Source organism: Dunckerocampus dactyliophorus, chromosome 4 (assembly GCF_027744805.1).
Source record: "Dunckerocampus dactyliophorus isolate RoL2022-P2 chromosome 4, RoL_Ddac_1.1, whole genome shotgun sequence".
Taxonomy (NCBI): Eukaryota; Metazoa; Chordata; class Actinopteri; order Syngnathiformes; family Syngnathidae; genus Dunckerocampus; species Dunckerocampus dactyliophorus.
Genome location: NC_072822.1, coordinates 22212316 through 22230195, shown reverse-complemented (window position 1 = coordinate 22230195; position 17880 = coordinate 22212316). Strand labels below are relative to the sequence as shown.

Here is a 17880-nt window from a genome sequence, read left to right as displayed (position 1 = left end):
AAGCTGTTTAGCCGCGGCCATTTAGGGCATTTTGGGAAATGTAGTTTCTATTGCTTACCTAAACAATACAGAGAAGGTAACTAAATGACTAGAGAACTACAGGCCGTTTCAACGAATCAACGCTGTCATAGAGAATAACCCGGAACTACGCATCAGAGCCAATCGGTACCACGAACGTGCTGGTCTTTATTCGTCATCTGACTGAGTTACATCAATCTTTTTTTTTCTTTTACCCCTGTCCTGTCCAGCCTTTAAAGCAGATAGAATTGTACATCTAAATGCCGTCAAGTGCTCGACAGATTTACTCTGCCAGGGAGAAGTGTGATATACAATTCCCCTGTTATACAGAATTCATTTGACTTTGATGCTTGTTATTAAGCAAATTTGGAGCGACCGGACAGGAGCAGGAGGGGACAGAGAAGAAGAGAAAAGAAAACGGGGGTGGGGTGCGGGGATGAGAGGGGGACAAAAAAAAGAGAGACAAGGACAACAGCAGCAACAACAACAATTGTGACAAGAACAGAACAGAAACATACAGAACTACATCAGCAAATAAATGTCTGTGACAACTATAAAGACGATCAAGGACATAAGGACAAAGGACAAAACAATATCAACAACCACAATGACAATGCTGTCAGTGACAATCACACATAATACGTAGCAGTCATGAAATGATGAACTATGATAGTGATCACAATGACAATACTGCATTGAAACAGTCACACATAATAGCAGTCATGAAATGATGAATTATGATAGTGATCACAATGACAATACTGCATTGAAACAGTCACACATAATTGTAGTAATGAAATGATTATCTATGATAGTGAACAGAATGATAATTACTGCAATGCACATCATTGTAAAAAAAAAACTATAGTCATACTGCTGATATCACCGTCGCTGTAATAAAACCAACAACATAATAACACCCTGGTTAACTCAGTGAGTAATGTGGGGAAGTACGTACAGTATGTACTGTAAGTGTGCATATGTACAGGTATCTCTGTATGTGGGGAAGACTTCATATATATAAAGGTGCAAGAAAGTGTGGGCGTGTAATTGTCACTGAGAATGCATGAAAGGAAAGGGGCTGCAATCCACCTCCCAGAGAGCCCCGCCTGAAATAGTCAGGCCGAGCCCCCGCCGCCAGAAGGCCACCAGGCCCACAGGGGCAGGCAGCACAAAGATCAGTGCCCCAAGAGCCAGCCCAGAGAGCCATCCCCCCCGGGAAGACCAGCAAGGGGCCGAAGAGAGGTAATCCCAGCCAAAGACAGGGTGCCGGCGGGCCGGAGGACAGCCAACCCCTGAGACCAGCGAGAGATTACCCCCCACAAAGGCAGATGAGTACCGGGAGCCACAAACCGGCAGGCCCAGAGACGCCCCCACAACCGGAAAGAAGCCCGCCCACGCCGGAAGCGCCAATCCCCCCCCACCCCCAAGGAGCGGAGCCCGGCCCGCCCCAGGCCAACCCCCGACACAGCGCCGCCCCACCCAGGGATGCGGGAGGCACACCCTCCACCCACCTGGCGGAGGCACGGGCGGCAGAGATGTATCACCCAGCACCCGACCCCATGGAGCAAACCCCTGTATGCAATTAAAATCGGGGGAGAGCTGCCGCTCGGAGGGCCCCTCACCTGACCAGCCCCCCCAAACCCTAAGTGTCTACTCTGCGATTAAAATTGGGGGGGCAACAGGTCAGTGGCACGGCAGGGGCAAAGGAGCCCCGCAAGGCAGCTCCCCAACCACGCCCGACCGTAGGCCACCCCCCAAAGTCCTATATGTATGTGAGGTGGTGCAGTGGAACAGGAAGGACAGGGGCCCCATACCCCAACGCTGCCCAAACAGAGCAGGGGGGACCAAGGACACATGACCGACTGGCCACCCACCACAGCCCAGGTTCGGGCGAGTCACAGGCCGCAGGACACACCACAGGCCCTACCCGGCCCGCCAGGATGCCCCGTCCGGCCCACCCAACCCCCCAGAGGCGATACCCCCAACGCCCCCCAACACCGGAGTCCCACCGGAGGTAGCGTCCACAGCGCCAACCCCAAACCGCCAAACACCACGGACCAGCCACACGCCCCAAGGCAGATTCGACCGCCACCAGGACAGCGGGAACCGCGCCCCCCCACATACCACCACGGCAAGGGAGCAACACTACGACGACCACAAGAGCACCGGACCCCACATAGAGCGGAGCACGGCCACACCCACGAAGCACGCAAGCCAGAGGTGCCAGGGAGGGACAGAGAAGCAAGCACGACACGACAGGGCCCACGAGAGGAGCGGCCCCCCGCCCACCCCGCCGCAGACCGGCCACCACTCCACCCCCCGCCCATCCACCAACACGCCAAGGGAGAAACCCCCGAGGGAGGGAGACAACCGCCAGCCAGGAAGCAGAGACCAGCAAGTTACATCAATCTTTAATTACAAAATGCATAGATTATCTAACTGTGAATACTGTTAATTATTTAAAACTAACCTGAATCGCGACAGTTTAAATACAGTACACATTCTCTATTAGTGGGTGAACAATCTAACGCTTGTTGAATTCTGCTTTACAATGATAGAAAGAGCCGACATTAAACGGTTTAGCAAGATTATTATTTGCAACAGTTCAATTCTCCCCTGGGCATTTCTGTGTGGAGCATGTTCTCCCCGTGCGTACGTGGGTTTTCTCCAGGTACTCCGGTTTCCTCCCATATCCAAAAACATGCAGGTTAGGTTAATTGGAGACTCTAAATTGTCCATAGGTATGAATGTGAGTGTGAATGGTTGTTTGTCTATACTGTATGTGCCCTGCGATTGGCTGGCGACCAGTCCAGGGTGTACGCCGCCTGTTGCCCGAAGTCAGCTGGGATAGGCTCCAGCATGCCCCTGCGGCCCTAAAAAAAAAAAAAAAAGAGAAGCGGTATAGGAAATGGATGGATGGATGATTTGCAACACATCGTCTATCGGGTAAAACTAACCTGTCTCACGACTGTCTAATGCCAGCTCACATTCAAATCCCAGCCCACGTTCCTTATTAGGCGGTGAATAATCCAACACTTAATGCCCTTTAACTATAATGTAAAAGATTATTAGGCAAAATGTTAATCAGGGATTTGTCTACTTGGGCCAAATCAGTGAATAAAGTGAAATTGATGCAATTTTCAGTTTATTTATTTATTTATTTTTTTACATGTATGACAGTTTTAAACAGATACACTTCAACAAAATCCCATACCCCCAGTGCAGACAGCAAGTCTTTAAATGCATTTTAAATGAGCATGTCTTAATAGTGATGTTTATAGACTACATGGCAGTAAAGTCGGCCTCATGCGGGGTGACAGCGACCTGGCCGACAGAGCAGGAGAGCCTGGACCTGCATGTCGACAAAACCATGGAGGAGCCAGTCCAGTCACACACCACTCCTCATGACACGGCAGTGAAGATAGACAGCAGCGCTAAATTCCTGGAGGCGCAGATAAAGAAATGATGTTCTGATGTACACAGTACACCTTTGGGATTAACTTTATGAGATAAGTGTGAGAAGGAAAAAAGTAATCACCATGTCCTGTGTTTGGCAAAGTTACTTCTTCTTCTTCTTCTTCATTCTCTGGTTTATTTTCAAATGCTCCTTGTATTATTGAGCAACTTAAAATGGCTTTGCGAATCTGTTTCCTTTCTTCTGCAGATGGAAGAAATGGGAAAATTCAAATCGCCATTTCCTTTGTTACTGTTCACTGATATATTTATAATATAAATACATCTCATAAGAATAAGGATAAGCATGATTATTTTATCAAGGGCTTAAATGACACAGCTTACCTTCATTATGACAGTTGGGAAGCATCCGATGGAGCTGCCGTGTGTTGTAACGCACCAGGAACTTCTGACATGTTCTAATGGTTCCTTAGGAAACACATGACATTGAATTCATGTTTGTTGTTCGAATGAGTTACAAAGTGAAACACTAAGAATTTAAGCAAATATTCTCTGGTGAGCTTTAGCATTAGCTTGCGAGCTATTGGTAGCTCACAAGCTACATGTTGGAGACACCTGTGATAGCATCACTAAGCTGGACACACTGTGTTTGTTACATAACAGACACACATCCAGTGTTTTGAGAAGAAGACCTAATTATTATATGGACAACAATGGACAGTTGATAGCCGACATTAATACGATGCCAGAGAAAGTAAAACTGAGCAATTTGTGTGGTCTGATTTTTTCGAGGAGGCATTTTTGTCATGCAAATGTCTTACTCTGTCCAACGCATATTGTTTTGAGAAGCCAAACTCTTTACTTAAGTAACCCCAATAACTAACCGGAACTAAGTTTCTCATCACTAAAATCTGACCAGAACTGGGCTCACGGGACCAAGTGCGGGGCAAGTCACTGTTGATGGACTACACCGCTCATGGGGATGTCATACAACTTCATGTAAAAAAATCCAAACTAACCCTTTAACGTGACTTTAACTAACCCTTTAACCTTTACTGAGGACCTTCGTTGACAAAGACGGCTATAACTAGCACTGACAGGAGAGAGGATATCCACATGGACACCATCTGTGTGTTTTGCCGAGTTATTTCTTAAATCTAATAGGTTTTCTCACCTTCTTTATCAAAATGCTGACACTTGCAACTTTGTGTGGCTCTATAGTGGGTTATTTTGCAGGTTTTGTGAACTAAAGAAAAGCAGAGACTTGTAGCATAACTGTGTTAGTTAGCAAAGAACTATAGCGTCAACCACTGGTGACATCATAGAAGGGCGCTGAAGCTGGAGGACAATGTTTTCTGGTTCCGGTTTCCATACTAACACGCTAACAACATGCTAACATGGATGTTTTGTGCTAAAAATATATTTGGAACACAAATGGACTCGCACAATGTATTAATAACACAACATGACGCGCTCCACATTGTACACTAAAAATATTTACATACATTTTTGATGTAAACTGAAAAGTATGCTAACAGACATATGCTAACCGAGATTCCACTGCACCTGAATTCTATTAAGGGTGGGGGAAATAATCAATTCTTTATATATTTATATACGGACATTGACGATTATTAATTGATTCATAAATATAATCGTATGCTGACAGAACAAAAAAAACGGAACAAAAAGACAAAAAGTGGACAGTTGATGGTGGTGCATCTAAGTGTAAGACGCTACCAAAATGGATGAGCGTAAACTCCGACCCGCACCTAATGGATTTAAAGCGAGCGTCTGGAAGCACTTTGGTTTTCACGTACTTGAAGGTAAAAGAGCTGGACAAGAGCCAGACAATATGCAAGCTTTGTGAGACAAGCTTAAAATATTTTGGGAACACGACAAATACTGTATGAGAAACCACATAGCACGTTTTCACCCGAACCAGGAGGAAAAACAGCCAGCTGAAGTTGCTGCCAACCAGAGAACCATCGAACAGGTGATAACTAATTTTCCACCCAACTCGGAAAAGGTGAAGCGAATCACAAAGACAATCTCAACTTTTATTGCGAAGGATTTGTGGCCATACTCGATTGCTGAGAAGCAGGGCTTTCGTGCTTTGTTGCGCACTACAGATACAACGTCTCATCGCAACATTACTTCACTGACACTGTAATTGTGAATAAGGGCAGCTTAGTTTTTTTGGTTATTCATAATACTGATGTTTGAAGCATTATTCTTGTGGGAGAGCCGCTCGTACAGAAATCTATATTTTGTATGAAAGCTGTTTTTGACTTTGCTATGGAGCAAAAATATTATTTTGTCAGAGATTCTATGCTCAGGATTTTACTTTGAATTCATAAGTCTATTATTTATTTGTGAGTAATGGCAGATGTTTTATGTTGGTTATTCAGAATATGCTGAAGTTTGTCATTTTATACATGCTGCTACTGGTGCACTTTACTTTTCCTGCCAGTTCTGTGCAATGGGAAATTTGCTGGTAGATGTAACCTTCCAATTATTAAAAGATAATGTAAATAAATTAATCTGTTTCATGTTTATTTTAATTGTGGATCATTACAAATATGCTTTGTTTTAGTAGTGCACAGTGGGTAAAAAGAAATTATATTATGCATGAAAAAAAACTGACAAACCATGGATCACAAACAAAGATGCATCGATAATCGTTTTACCATCGCATCGCAGGCCTCTTAATAGTAATCGCATCGAATCGTGAGGTGGCCAGAGATTCCCACACTTAAATTGTACAAGAGGAATTAAACTGTAAGTTAACTTATGCTTTTACAAATACAACATACACTGAGATAAATGTAAAATACAATCTACTCTTACCTCCTATGTGCAGACAGTTGAGAAAACAAGGTATTTTCTGCCGACGTGTTTCTATACTGGTGATAAAGGGCAATGCCGACCAAAGGAGTCTGTAGCATCTTTTGGGGAAACGCAGGAAGACCATTCCAGTGTGGGTATTCAGGTATTTCACTAAGGAAAATATGAAACAATACACATCATCTACATCAGGGGTGTCCAAACCTTTTCCACCGGCCACATACAGATAAATTGAAGGATGTGGGGGGCCACTTTGATACACTTTGTACATTAAAGATGCTAAAACCAATCCAGTGTACATCAATATATAGTCAGCTTTTTGAAAAAAAAAAACATCCACATCTTAGCTTTGTGCAATAGCTGACAAAGCAAATCAATCTAACTCCAAAATAATGTATCTCAATAAATGTTATTTTTACAATACGCAGAAGGCTGACCCAAAAATGGTACCCGGGCCACACTTCGGACACCAGTGATTTACATGCGACAAAATCTCTGTGAAACTTTGGAATGCTTAAAATATCAGTTGAAACCATCAAACATCATGTCACGCTACTTTAAAAGCATCCGCTCGTCCAGATACATGTATTAATTAGACTTGTGGGATATTAGTAACCATTCAAGGCATTTTACTCATAAGAAAACGGGACAAGGATGTTTACCAGAGAACCGGATACTGCACAGCGCCGCTCCATAGTCGCCGTGAATGCGGGCCACTGCTCCCTTCACCGCCCCAGAGATGGCTCGGTCATCTAGGAGCCACAGACGGTTCCTGTCTGACACGTGAACCTCACACAATAAATATCTGTCAAATAAAAAAACATGCACACAATCAGACACAATGGTATAAAATACAACTTATTCGGTCCTCAAAATTTACCTTGATTTCACCCTCACCATCTTGGCTAATTTCTTCTTCTTTGGTGAAATGGCGGGTTGCAACCATGGCTTTGGACATGCCGCCACCTACTGTATCAGAGTATATAACATGGACCATACGGTATAACCTACGTTTACTATTAAATAGAAAAAGTAGATACTATACATATTACATTGTAGGATAGATACTATCCTACAATATAAGACTTTATGTTCCACCGTCTATAATTTTACACTGCACGTGTTCATCTGATTGACATTTATCTACCAGAACCGATGTTTTTGCTAAACCCATTGTTATCGAACCATAACCAAGTTAAGACTGTCTTCACCTTCCTGTCATTCCTCTTCATACGCTCTGAATTGATCAGTTTCTGTACACTGTAATATTTTGTTTTGCCAGTTGTCCATAATTTCTTTTTTGATACCTAGGGTCTTTTTTGTTCTTTTTAAGGGTGGTTGGTATCCTTCATGGTCTATTATTATTATTATTATTATTATTGCTTCTAGGTAATTAAATTCTCCACCCTAGTACAGTTTATTTGCAATAGTTCATATGTATCTATTTTTCTGTGGTGTTATCGAAAATTCTAATTACGTAGCTTTTTATGTTCCGAAAGGTACATTTATAAAATCGCTCATGCTCTACCACTCTGAGGGAATATTATGGTCGTGTACTAGGGAATATTATAGTCATGTACTTGATAAGAACAAAAATAACATGAGAGCAACTTGGGGCATCTTAAATAGTATTATAAAGAATAATATTAAGAAAGCAGGCTACCCTCACTATTTTATGGTTGGAAACACTAACAGGAATGACATGAAGGAGGTAGTTGAAATGTTCAGCGATTATTTTGTAAAAATTGGACCAAAACTGGAAGAAGAAATTCTAAAACAAGACACAATGGACGAATGGAATGATATTATTGATAGGAATCTGAATTCTATGTTTCTCACTGTTGTAACTAAAAAGGAAATCACTGACATTGTCAAACATTTTAAGGCAAAAACATCAACTGATTGTCATGGAATCGAAATGGAAACAATTAAAAGGGTCATCAATGAGATTGTAGACCCATTAACATATAATAGTAACTTATCATTTCAGACTGGAACATTTCCTAGCAAAATGAAAACAGCCAAGGTGGTTCCAATTTTTTAAAAAGGAGACAAACATCAATTTACAAATTATCGACCTGTTTCCTTGTTACCTCAATCTTCAAAAATTATAGAGAAGCTATTTAATAATAGGTTGGACAAATGTATTAATGAGAATGAATTACTAGCAGGCAGTCAATATGGTTACAGAGCCAACATTTCAACTTCTATGGCACTGATCGAAATCACGGAGGAAATCACTACTGCTATAGACAACAGAAGATGTGCAGTTGCAGTATTTATGGCTCTGACAAAAGCTTTCGATACAATTAATCACAATATTTTAATTTCTAAATTAGAAAGGTATGGAATTAGAGGATTAGTTTTGGATTGGGTTAAAAGCTATCTCGCAAAAAGGAAACAATTTGTAAAGCTAGGAGAATATACATCTGGGAGTTTATACACTTCGTGTGGAGTACCCCAGGGGTCCATATTGGGACCAAAACTGTTCAATTTGTTTATCAACGACATTTGTAAAGTAACAAAGGACTTAAAGTTGGTATTAATTGATGATACCACTGCCTTTTGTTCTGGCGAAAGCACACAAGAAGTCATTAAAAAGGTCAAGGATGAAATGGTCATATTAAAATCATGGTTTGATAAAAACAGATTATCCTTGAACTTAAGTCAAACTAAAATAATGCTATTTGGAAATAGCAGAAGGGACACGTATGACCAAATACAAATAAACGGAGTGGACATTGAAAACATGAAAGAATATAAATTCCTGGGGATCATAATAGACAAAAAAATGAGTTGGAAATCTCATTAAATACAGTATATACAACAAAAGGTGGCGAGAAATATCTCTATATTGAATAAAGCAAAATATGTTCTGGATCAAAAATCACTCCACACTCTGTACTGTTCCTTAGTATTACCTTATTTAATGTATTGTGTGGAGATATGGGGTAATAATTACAAAAGCAATCTTCACTAACTTACTGTACTGCAAAAAAGGTCGGTGAGGATCATTCATAATGCCAAGTATAGAGAACATACAAACCCTCTATTTTTAAAATCACAGATATTAAAATTGGCAGATTTAGTATTCTTTCAAACCGCTAGAATAATGCATAAAGTTAATAATAACTTTTTACCCCAAAACCTCATACAGTATTTTTCAATCAGAGAGGAGAAATATGATCTTAGAGGAAAATTAAACTTAAAACATTTATATGAACAACGCTGAAAACCCACAGCATTTCCATGTGTGGAATTAAATTATGGAACGGATTGAGTAAGGAACTCAAACAATGTACAGAGATGAGCAAATTCAAAAAACAATACAAGCAGTTGATGTTTGCTAAATACAAGGCAGAAGAGTCTTGATCATCACAATGATTGTTCTGTCAGGCTCGTTTTTTGTTAGTTTAGTTTTTTTTAAATTTATATTTATTATATATATATTTATATATATATATAGTCTTCTTACTGTTATTTATTATTTATCATTATAGAAAATATGACATGGAATGCAGGAAGTGAACAACAGGTACTGCACTAGATGTGGAATAGATGGGGGGTAGGATTTAATAAGCTTTGCTTCTTCCTACTCCTTTTGTACATGTGGAACTGTGAAAGGATGATTCATGAGATGTATTCCATTGTAACCTTCATGTTCAAATAAACTAACCAAACCAAACCAAACTCTACCAAAATGATATACATCTCATCTGCCACTGCTATAGCGCCACCTGCCGAACAATAATAATATATTTTTTTCAAAGTCATAACGCAAAGCCACAATGAAAATATCACTCAGTATTGTGTTGGACAAACTTTGTGTTGATTGTTGAGACCATAGACATATATACGTAGACGCCGCAAATGTAATTACTTTCATAAAAGGCCTTTCTACAAAGAAATTTAAGTTAATGCCTCTCGTTTATACATTCACACACGCACTAATACACTAATACCTAACTGTTTCCCAAGTATATTAGTGCGTTTGTGAATGTATAAACGAGAGGAATTAACTTAAATTTCTTTGCAGAGAGGCGCTTTATGAGAGTAAGTACATTTACTTGTATTCGTTTGCAGCGCAGCCTGGACCCATACAATATGGCGGCGACGTTGACGTACGGTTCAGCGCTCGATGCGGCGTCTATGTATGTCTATGGTTGAGACACTCTTGTCGCCAATTCGCTCAAATCTGTGGAAATAAAACGGTACTACCCGGACAACAAATCACGCATCCCCGTTTGGTAACCATGACAACTCTCGCCGTTCTCAGCCAACCAGTGTCGTACTTTTCCGTCACCCGTGCGCGCATTACGCCATCTTGAAATTACAGCCGCAATTTGTCAAGACGTACACAAATAAAAAGCACAACTATTTTTTGTCGTTACCGCCACGGTGTCTAACATGCACGGATCTCGGAACAAAACAGCGCCGACGGTCAGCAAGGGACACACAGACACAGACACCGGGTCGGAGTCAAACCACAGGGACCGGAAAGCTGGCGGAGGGATGTTAAAAAAGCTGAAGTCGAGGCGCAGTCAAACGGATAAGTGGCCTGTGGTCACCGAGGATGAACTCAGGGCACTGGGAGGAGATATTTCTCCCGATCATGTCTTGGGACTGCGGGCTGTCACGGAAGGTACGTAAATGTTAGCTGGAATGGCCTCGATTTTGACGACTGTATTGTATGCTAACTGCTTTGCATGCTAAGGGTCTCCCCCACAGGTGCACAATGGGATGAAGATGAACATAGAACTTCACATGCTGATGTGATTGTGCATTAAATGCTATTAATATTCACACCAGGAGGAGTAAATAGGGTGATATTTAAACTCTGAAGAGACCATGCACACGATGTTTTAATCAGGGGATATATACAGCACCAATCAAAGGTTCAGACACGCATTCTCCATGAATTAGATGCCAAAGTGTGCGCATTGACTAATTTGCTAATTTGTTTAGTATTATAACTAAACTGTGACTCTAACCTTGCAGTGTGTCATCGGAGCCTTAGCCTATGCTTAATGCCTCTCATTGTTTTGTCCTTTTCCTGCACCAGACAACAATGGCATTACTTCCCTCGTCAGTCGGGTCACTTTGTTAAAGAGCTGGGAGCTTGTGCTATAGTATTGCTCAATGCACTGAGACACTAGCTACAGTAGAAAACAGATACTGAAACCATAGTAGGGAGTGTGCGCACTCTAGAAAACTTGCAGTCATATTGTCAAAATAATCCAAATTTATGATACCTACCATAAGAGAAATGTGTTGTAAATGGATGCATGTCCGCTGAGAAATTATACACACACATTTTTTTTCACAAACATTCTCTGTCTTGTTTCAGACTATCTCTGCAAACCTGAAGACAATATCTACAACATTGACTTCACCCGTTTCAAGATCAGAGATCTTGAGACCGGAACAGTACTGTTTGAGATCGCAAAACCTCCCAATACTGGTAATTAATGTGTGAATTAATTGTTAACAAGTGTAAAAAAAATAAGTTAACTATTCTTTTGTGCTCATGATGAACTCACATGAATTCAGATTAATTCAAAACAAAGGTGACTTTGTTAATTTCAATGTATACTCTCCTTAGCCATATTGTATTGAGCAGCAAGGGCAAAAAAACATTTGTCTACAAGTTAATTTCTGGCTAAATGGTCATCACACAGGAAGAGAGGAAAATTGTGATGATAATGAAAATAAACAAAGAAAAACAACACACGTGGAGCGAATCTTTTGGATGGTCACTAAACTAAAGCATGATGTCACTCAGAATGACCAACGGTTTGAAGATTTTCCCCACAAATTACTCCAGTTGTAACTCCATATTGTACAGCATTGGGGTCGTTTGACTTTGGAGGTGGTAGTTATTTTTAAGTGGCAAGAAAATGTTTTTATGCTTGTGTTTCCCACAGGAGTATGGGATATATGTGGTGATGGGTTGCAGGGGTGGGGCATCAATCTGTTTTGTATAATTGGCCGTGACGCATCTCCTTGTCATTTTTTAAAAACGATAAAACAAAGATATTATAGTATATTATATTAAATATGACCTGCAGAGGTCTTTATAAGGATTTGGAAATTGCTAGTCGTAGGTGAAGTGGAAATTCCATGGTTTTTACTGTTACATTGTTGAGCTATAGTGATGATAACAATACTTGATGTTCTGTAGATCCTATTTTGTGTTGAATATATTGATTATTGCATGTTCTTAAATCAGGGTGTGTTTTGTGGCCTATGTATTGTAAACACATGCATTACGGAGTGACTCACCGCTTTTGTGTGAAATTTGAATGCCTAGCAACTAAACTGGTTTTCTCTCTCAGGTCCTGCAGAGGCTGAAGAGGGGAGTGGAGATGCAGACGTCAGTGCCGGGCGCTTTGTGAGATATCAGTTTACACCAGCCTTTCTAAAACTACAAACTGTAGGTGCAACGTAAGTACACGCACCATAACTTTGTAGTTCCAGCAGCAGTACCCTTACACTAAGTGTGCACAACTGAATGGGAACTGTGTTTGTCTTTTTCCACATATCAGGGTAGAGTTCACAGTAGGCGACCGGCCCATTAACAGCTTTCGTATGATTGAGAGGCATTACTTCCAGGGTCGTCTACTCAAGAACTTTGACTTTGACTTCGGCTTTTGCATTCCCAACAGCCGCAACACATGTGAACACATTTATGAGTTTCCACAACTTCCAGATGACCTCAGTAAGTCACGCTTTGTATTTGCACTACATAGTGAAACCCACTGTCTGTCAAACAACTTATCAAGTCCCGGACCACCATGTTGTTGTTATTATTTAAAACGGGACCGCTTAAAGGAAAACTGCACTTTTTAAAATTGTATTTTGCCAATCATCCACAAGCCTTATGTGAAACATGACCACACATCTTCCCTTTTCTGTGCATTCTAAAGAGAGAAAAACAGCTGGCATGTGGGAGCTAACAATGCACACTATAAAGCCCTAAAAAAAACCTCCCAAAAAATGCCAACAATGTTCTATATCCATACCTGACCTGAATATAAACGAAGTTACAGCGACATTGTTATTGTTAGCGGCTAACACAAAGAACAAATTTTCTGGTGTAGTGACGCTGCACCTCACGTCACTACCGAGAGGTAACGGTCCCACTACAAAACAATGCGATGGGACACCAATCTGTACAGACTGGGAAACAAGAACACGCATGTGAACAACTCCGAATAGACAAAAGTATTAACCCACATTTCCATTCTTTGTTTGTACACGGCTAGGTGGAATGTGTACGTAGCTGTGATATCAACCACTGTGTGCTCCATGTATCAGAATCAATATCATGGTGACTTTCTCAATGGACAGTTGTCCGTCCGGTCCAGATGGCCCGGGGCGTATTTTGGGTAAGAGGAAAAAGTTTGTACCACTGCAGGGTTTGTTAGGGCTAACTATTGTTTGTTCGTTGTGATGCAGTCTCTTGGAGCAATATCCTCCTTGACATATACTCAAACCTTTTCCAATCATCGTAACACTGTATGCCACTGAGTGCAGCAGAAACACTCCATTTCTGTCGGCACGGCTTGGCAAGCTCCACATTTTACTATCTCTTCTTGCCCGCTCAGCTTCTAAAACCTGTAGCTCATCCTGGCTGAAAAAGATAAGGTTCTGGCTCCTCATTTGTCCAAAAGTAGTTGTCAGGGGCGGCGCTCACAAAGTCTGCCATGATTAGTAGTTTCAAACAGACACGCGTTTTCTGTGCTGCTGTTGTTGACGGAAGTAGCCGTAGTTCCAAACTATGGGCTCTGTGGAATCACTGCGTCCAGGAAAGAAGTTCCGGTAATGTTTAAAATGATCAAAACACAGCAAAACTCTTAAGTATTACATGTTATCATGAATGTAACTGTAACTGCACGGTCACAACATGTATATCAAACCATATAAAGTTGTTGGAGCTTTTTTAGAGGGCTTTATAGTCAATAGGTGTGTCCCATTACGTGCATTGTTAGCTCCCTCATGCTAACTGTTTTTCTCTCTTTAGAACGCACAGAAAAGGGAAAGACGTGTGTTCATGTTTTACGTAAGGATTATGGATGATGGGCAAAATTCCAACAAAAGTGCAGTTTTCCTTTACGTCAACATCGACATACAGTGACTCCTTGCCACTTTGCACTTTGAATTTCGCAGCTTCACTCTTATCATGGTTTTTCAAAAATATATTAATAAATCGTGCTGTTTTGTGGTTGAATACTGTCAAATATCAGTCAAAACATATGCATAAATAAGCAAATGTTATGTATTTTTTGCCGAAATTAAGCATTTTCAAGCACAAAAATGACAAAATGAACTAAAATCCAAATATAAGGCATTCAAAAAACAAATTCCAAAGACTTTGACAATATGTTGTATTCTATACCAGTCACTAGGTGTCAGTAATGTTACTGTAATATTCAGTGACATACAATCACCAGACTTGATCGTAATAACAACAGGCTTTTATTGCAGGTTTGAATTATTTCACAGGCAACAGGCACAATAATTTCTAATAATAATCCCTAATCAAAACACAGGCTACTGTTGCGGCTGTACCGCATGCCAAGCTGGAACTCAACTCTGAACCCCTGACATCACTTCCTGTCCATCCCTCGCTCAACTCACCTACGAGCGCATTTTTAGCAACACATATGAGAATGAGTCTTATTTATGTATTAAATGGCTTATTTACGTTTATGTCGACAATATTGGGTAATATCAGTGTAAAAGTGACTGTAGGGGTGTTACTTAATGTCTGCAGGGCTCTAATAATGTTAAAAAAACGTATTTAGAAGATTGTAAACAGGATTTCTATGCTCGAAGTACGAAAATGTTCCATGTATAAATAAGGAATCCTACATGGTGGAATTTCACTTATCACAATCGGGTCTGGAAACAATTAGCCGCGATAAATGAGGGATTACTGATTACCTGATTGGCTGCTTTTGGCGAGATCAAATTTGTGAGAGGTGCACGTCAAGCTCCGCTGGAGAGTTTGGAGGGGGAGGAACGAGCCAGCCTGTCTTACACAGGTGCCGTAGCATAATGAAGCCTTTAGAGTCTCCAACTGACCTAACATGTACGTTTCTGGAACGTGGGAGGATGCCGGAGTACCCAGATAAAAACCAAGCATGCAGGGGGAGAACATGCCAACTCCACTCAATCGAACTCTAGATCTACCGACTTTGAGGCCAACATAAAAATATGCACAAATGGAGGAAAGCGATTAAAAAAAAAAAAAAAAAAAAAATTCCACTAGGTTCTAAAATCTCTTAACTTTCTTCTTATGCCGCTGGCCAAAGTCACAAGGAAATGTGCAGTGATTAGTTTCGGATTTCACAGTACCTAAATTAAAAAATAATAATGCTCATCAACATACTCACGTTTAATTCACCCCTCCATCTTGTTCTCTCTCAAAAAACAGTTCGCCAAATGGTGGAGCACCCTTATGACACCAGATCAGACAGTTTCTACTTTGTGGACAACAAACTCATCATGCACAACAAGGCAGACTATGCCTACAATGGTGGTCAGTGAGACCTGAATGAGGACAACTGTGCAATACCCTGCCGAAGAGGCATTTTTTTTCTCCATTAAACTTTTCGGAGCTAGGTTGGGTTTTTTTTTTTTTTTTTTTTTTTTTTTTTTATGAGACAGATGATTTTTTTTTTCATCAGCAGAATCAACATCCCACAGCTAATGAATCTATTATGAATCTTGGGACTCTGAGGTAGAGTGGGTCGAGTTTGTCGCACAAGTGACAAACTCCGGTTTGTGCACTGTTTGCCTTTTGTTTGCGTCTCTGCTGGAAAGGGACGATCACAGACCTGTTGGCTCTGTTACAACTTAATTTGCTTTAGTGTAGTTATTTTCTGTTAAAATGCTATAAACTACCTTCTCAAGTGACAATTGCTTCCCTTTAGGAATAAGCAGCAGTTAGTAGAACTTGTAAAGTAATGTTAGTTGTTCACTCTTAAATATTCATTCATATCAGTTTGGCTGCTGATATCAGTTCATATAAAATAACACATTTTGCATAATTGGTTGGCTAGTCAAAATCAATGGACATAGTCATTTCTGGTTTGAGTGTATTCTTGATTATTTGTAAGAATCATTTTATTTTCTTATTTAAATCATATAAATACACTTGTTGTTATTCCCACCCTGGAAATTATTATTGCTAGAAGAGCTGCAAGTTGATAAGCAGGATTATGAAGTACAACTTTTGGAAATTCTTTATGATTTGAACTTCCTTTGATCATCTGTTAAAACATCAACTTCATGTGCCTTTCAGCCCGTTGCTGGGAAAAATGTTGTCATTCACATATGAGAGAAGAATGCAGGGAGGTGCTGCTTACATCCAGTCTGATAGAAATATATTTTGTATATGCTCTCTCATGCAGGAAGCTGTGCGAAAAAGAAAAATGAATTAAATATGTTTCATAAACTGACTGACTGATGTAAAAATTTGCAGCTGTAATAATCTGTGCTCGTTGATAGTTTTAGTAGTCTGTAGTTTCCTTTTTTTGTTTTAATTGAATGAAAATTAGTGGATGGATAATGTAAGTGTATTGATGAGTGCAGTTGAATTGCTGGTGAACAGCTCTGGTATTGTAGTTGGGAAGAAATGGTTTTGCCAATCAGTCAGTTGTGTTACATATGATTGCGTAAAAGAGGTGATTGTTTTCTTTGTATATATGTAAAAACAGCAACAACAGCTGGCAAAAAGAATGGGCACATTTTGGTGCCGTTTGCATTGACTCTCTCTCTAATGAATAATAAACTACTTTTGCAAATAAAATGACTTTCTTCTGAAGACTGTTTTGTAAATGACACATAATGGGTATAATGTCAGTATTTTTCAGTCTTTCCCGGAATTTCTTGGTAAACAGGCTGGATTTGTTCATGGGGAAAAATGATCAGATTTAGGATTACCTTTAGGATTCTCCAACCTAAGCTATTTGTTATTGATATGCAAAAAAAAAAGATGATTTGCATATTTGTTTCTTTGGTTGATTGGTGTAAGTACTGTATAATAATTTGGTAAATTGCACAATGATCATACACTTTAGTTTTTTAAAAAACTTACTTACAGCTTTTGTGGCATGTCGCACTGACCATGACATACAAATCCTGTTGGGTGGCCAGCGGCAGGGGCGCCGCCAGGAATTCTGGGCCCCATGAAAAAAATGACCTTCCTTGCAGGTTGCAGGTTGACACAGTTTTAAGAGTTTACAATAAACAATAGTTACAAAGTACAGCAAAATCAGGTTAGCATCAGGCATACAATTAGCTATGGGAAGGAGCCAGTTCCTGTGCATCCAGGGGATTGGGTGACCATCTACCTCCTGCATTTGACATGCTAGGTCACCAACTGTGCCAAGTCATCAGTTCATCTTCAAGGAAAAAGCCCCTCATCTCCATCCCTCATAAAAAAAGAGTCCGTCCAGATGACATTCTTGCTGCTCAAGGAAGGGACTGAAGATGCCCAACACTGTTCTTACAGAGGCACAATAATCCTCTGGGCGGTGATAATTCACACACATCCTTCCCCCATCCACAAATCCACGTTGGACAATGTGC

General features: G+C 40.5%; 2 protein-coding genes across 2 annotated transcripts; one reads left to right on the top strand and one right to left on the bottom strand.

The window, feature by feature from the left end:
* Nucleotides 1–2986: 2986 nt before the first annotated feature.
* pop5 (POP5 homolog, ribonuclease P/MRP subunit) lies at nucleotides 2987–7292 on the bottom strand. The gene is made up of 6 exons (XM_054773652.1): nucleotides 7163–7292; nucleotides 6945–7087; nucleotides 6286–6435; nucleotides 3820–3903; nucleotides 3560–3679; nucleotides 2987–3463 (listed from the first exon to the last, which is right to left on the bottom strand). Exons 1-6 carry the CDS (start codon nucleotides 7180–7182, stop codon nucleotides 3456–3458), a joined length of 525 nt encoding a protein of 174 aa, XP_054629627.1. The 5' UTR covers nucleotides 7183–7292; the 3' UTR covers nucleotides 2987–3455.
* Nucleotides 7293–10591: 3299 nt separating this feature from the next.
* unc119.1 (unc-119 homolog 1) lies at nucleotides 10592–17214 on the top strand. The gene is made up of 5 exons (XM_054772306.1): nucleotides 10592–10924; nucleotides 11630–11743; nucleotides 12618–12726; nucleotides 12828–13000; nucleotides 15722–17214. Exons 1-5 carry the CDS (start codon nucleotides 10690–10692, stop codon nucleotides 15832–15834), a joined length of 744 nt encoding a protein of 247 aa, XP_054628281.1. The 5' UTR covers nucleotides 10592–10689; the 3' UTR covers nucleotides 15835–17214.
* Nucleotides 17215–17880: the final 666 nt, after the last annotated feature.

What these genes read in the sequence shown, in the direction of transcription:
- unc119.1 (XM_054772306.1), top strand. Translation starts at nt 10,690, where the DNA reads ATGCACGGATCTCGGAACAAAACAGCGCCGACGGTCAGCAAGGGACAC. An exon ending in ACTGCGGGCTGTCACGGAAG is followed by an intron (nt 10,925 to 11,629) that starts GTACGTAAATGT and finishes GTCTTGTTTCAG; the next exon opens with ACTATCTCTGCAAACCTGAA. An exon ending in CTACAAACTGTAGGTGCAAC is followed by an intron (nt 12,727 to 12,827) that starts GTAAGTACACGC and finishes TCCACATATCAG; the next exon opens with GGTAGAGTTCACAGTAGGCG.
- pop5 (XM_054773652.1), bottom strand. Translation starts at nt 7,182, where the DNA reads ATGGTGAGGGTGAAATCAAG. An exon ending in ATGGTGAGGGTGAAATCAAG is followed by an intron (nt 7,088 to 7,162) that starts GTAAATTTTGAG and finishes TTTATTTGACAG; the next exon opens with ATATTTATTGTGTGAGGTTC. An exon ending in GTGCAGTATCCGGTTCTCTG is followed by an intron (nt 6,436 to 6,944) that starts GTAAACATCCTT and finishes TATTTTCCTTAG; the next exon opens with TGAAATACCTGAATACCCAC.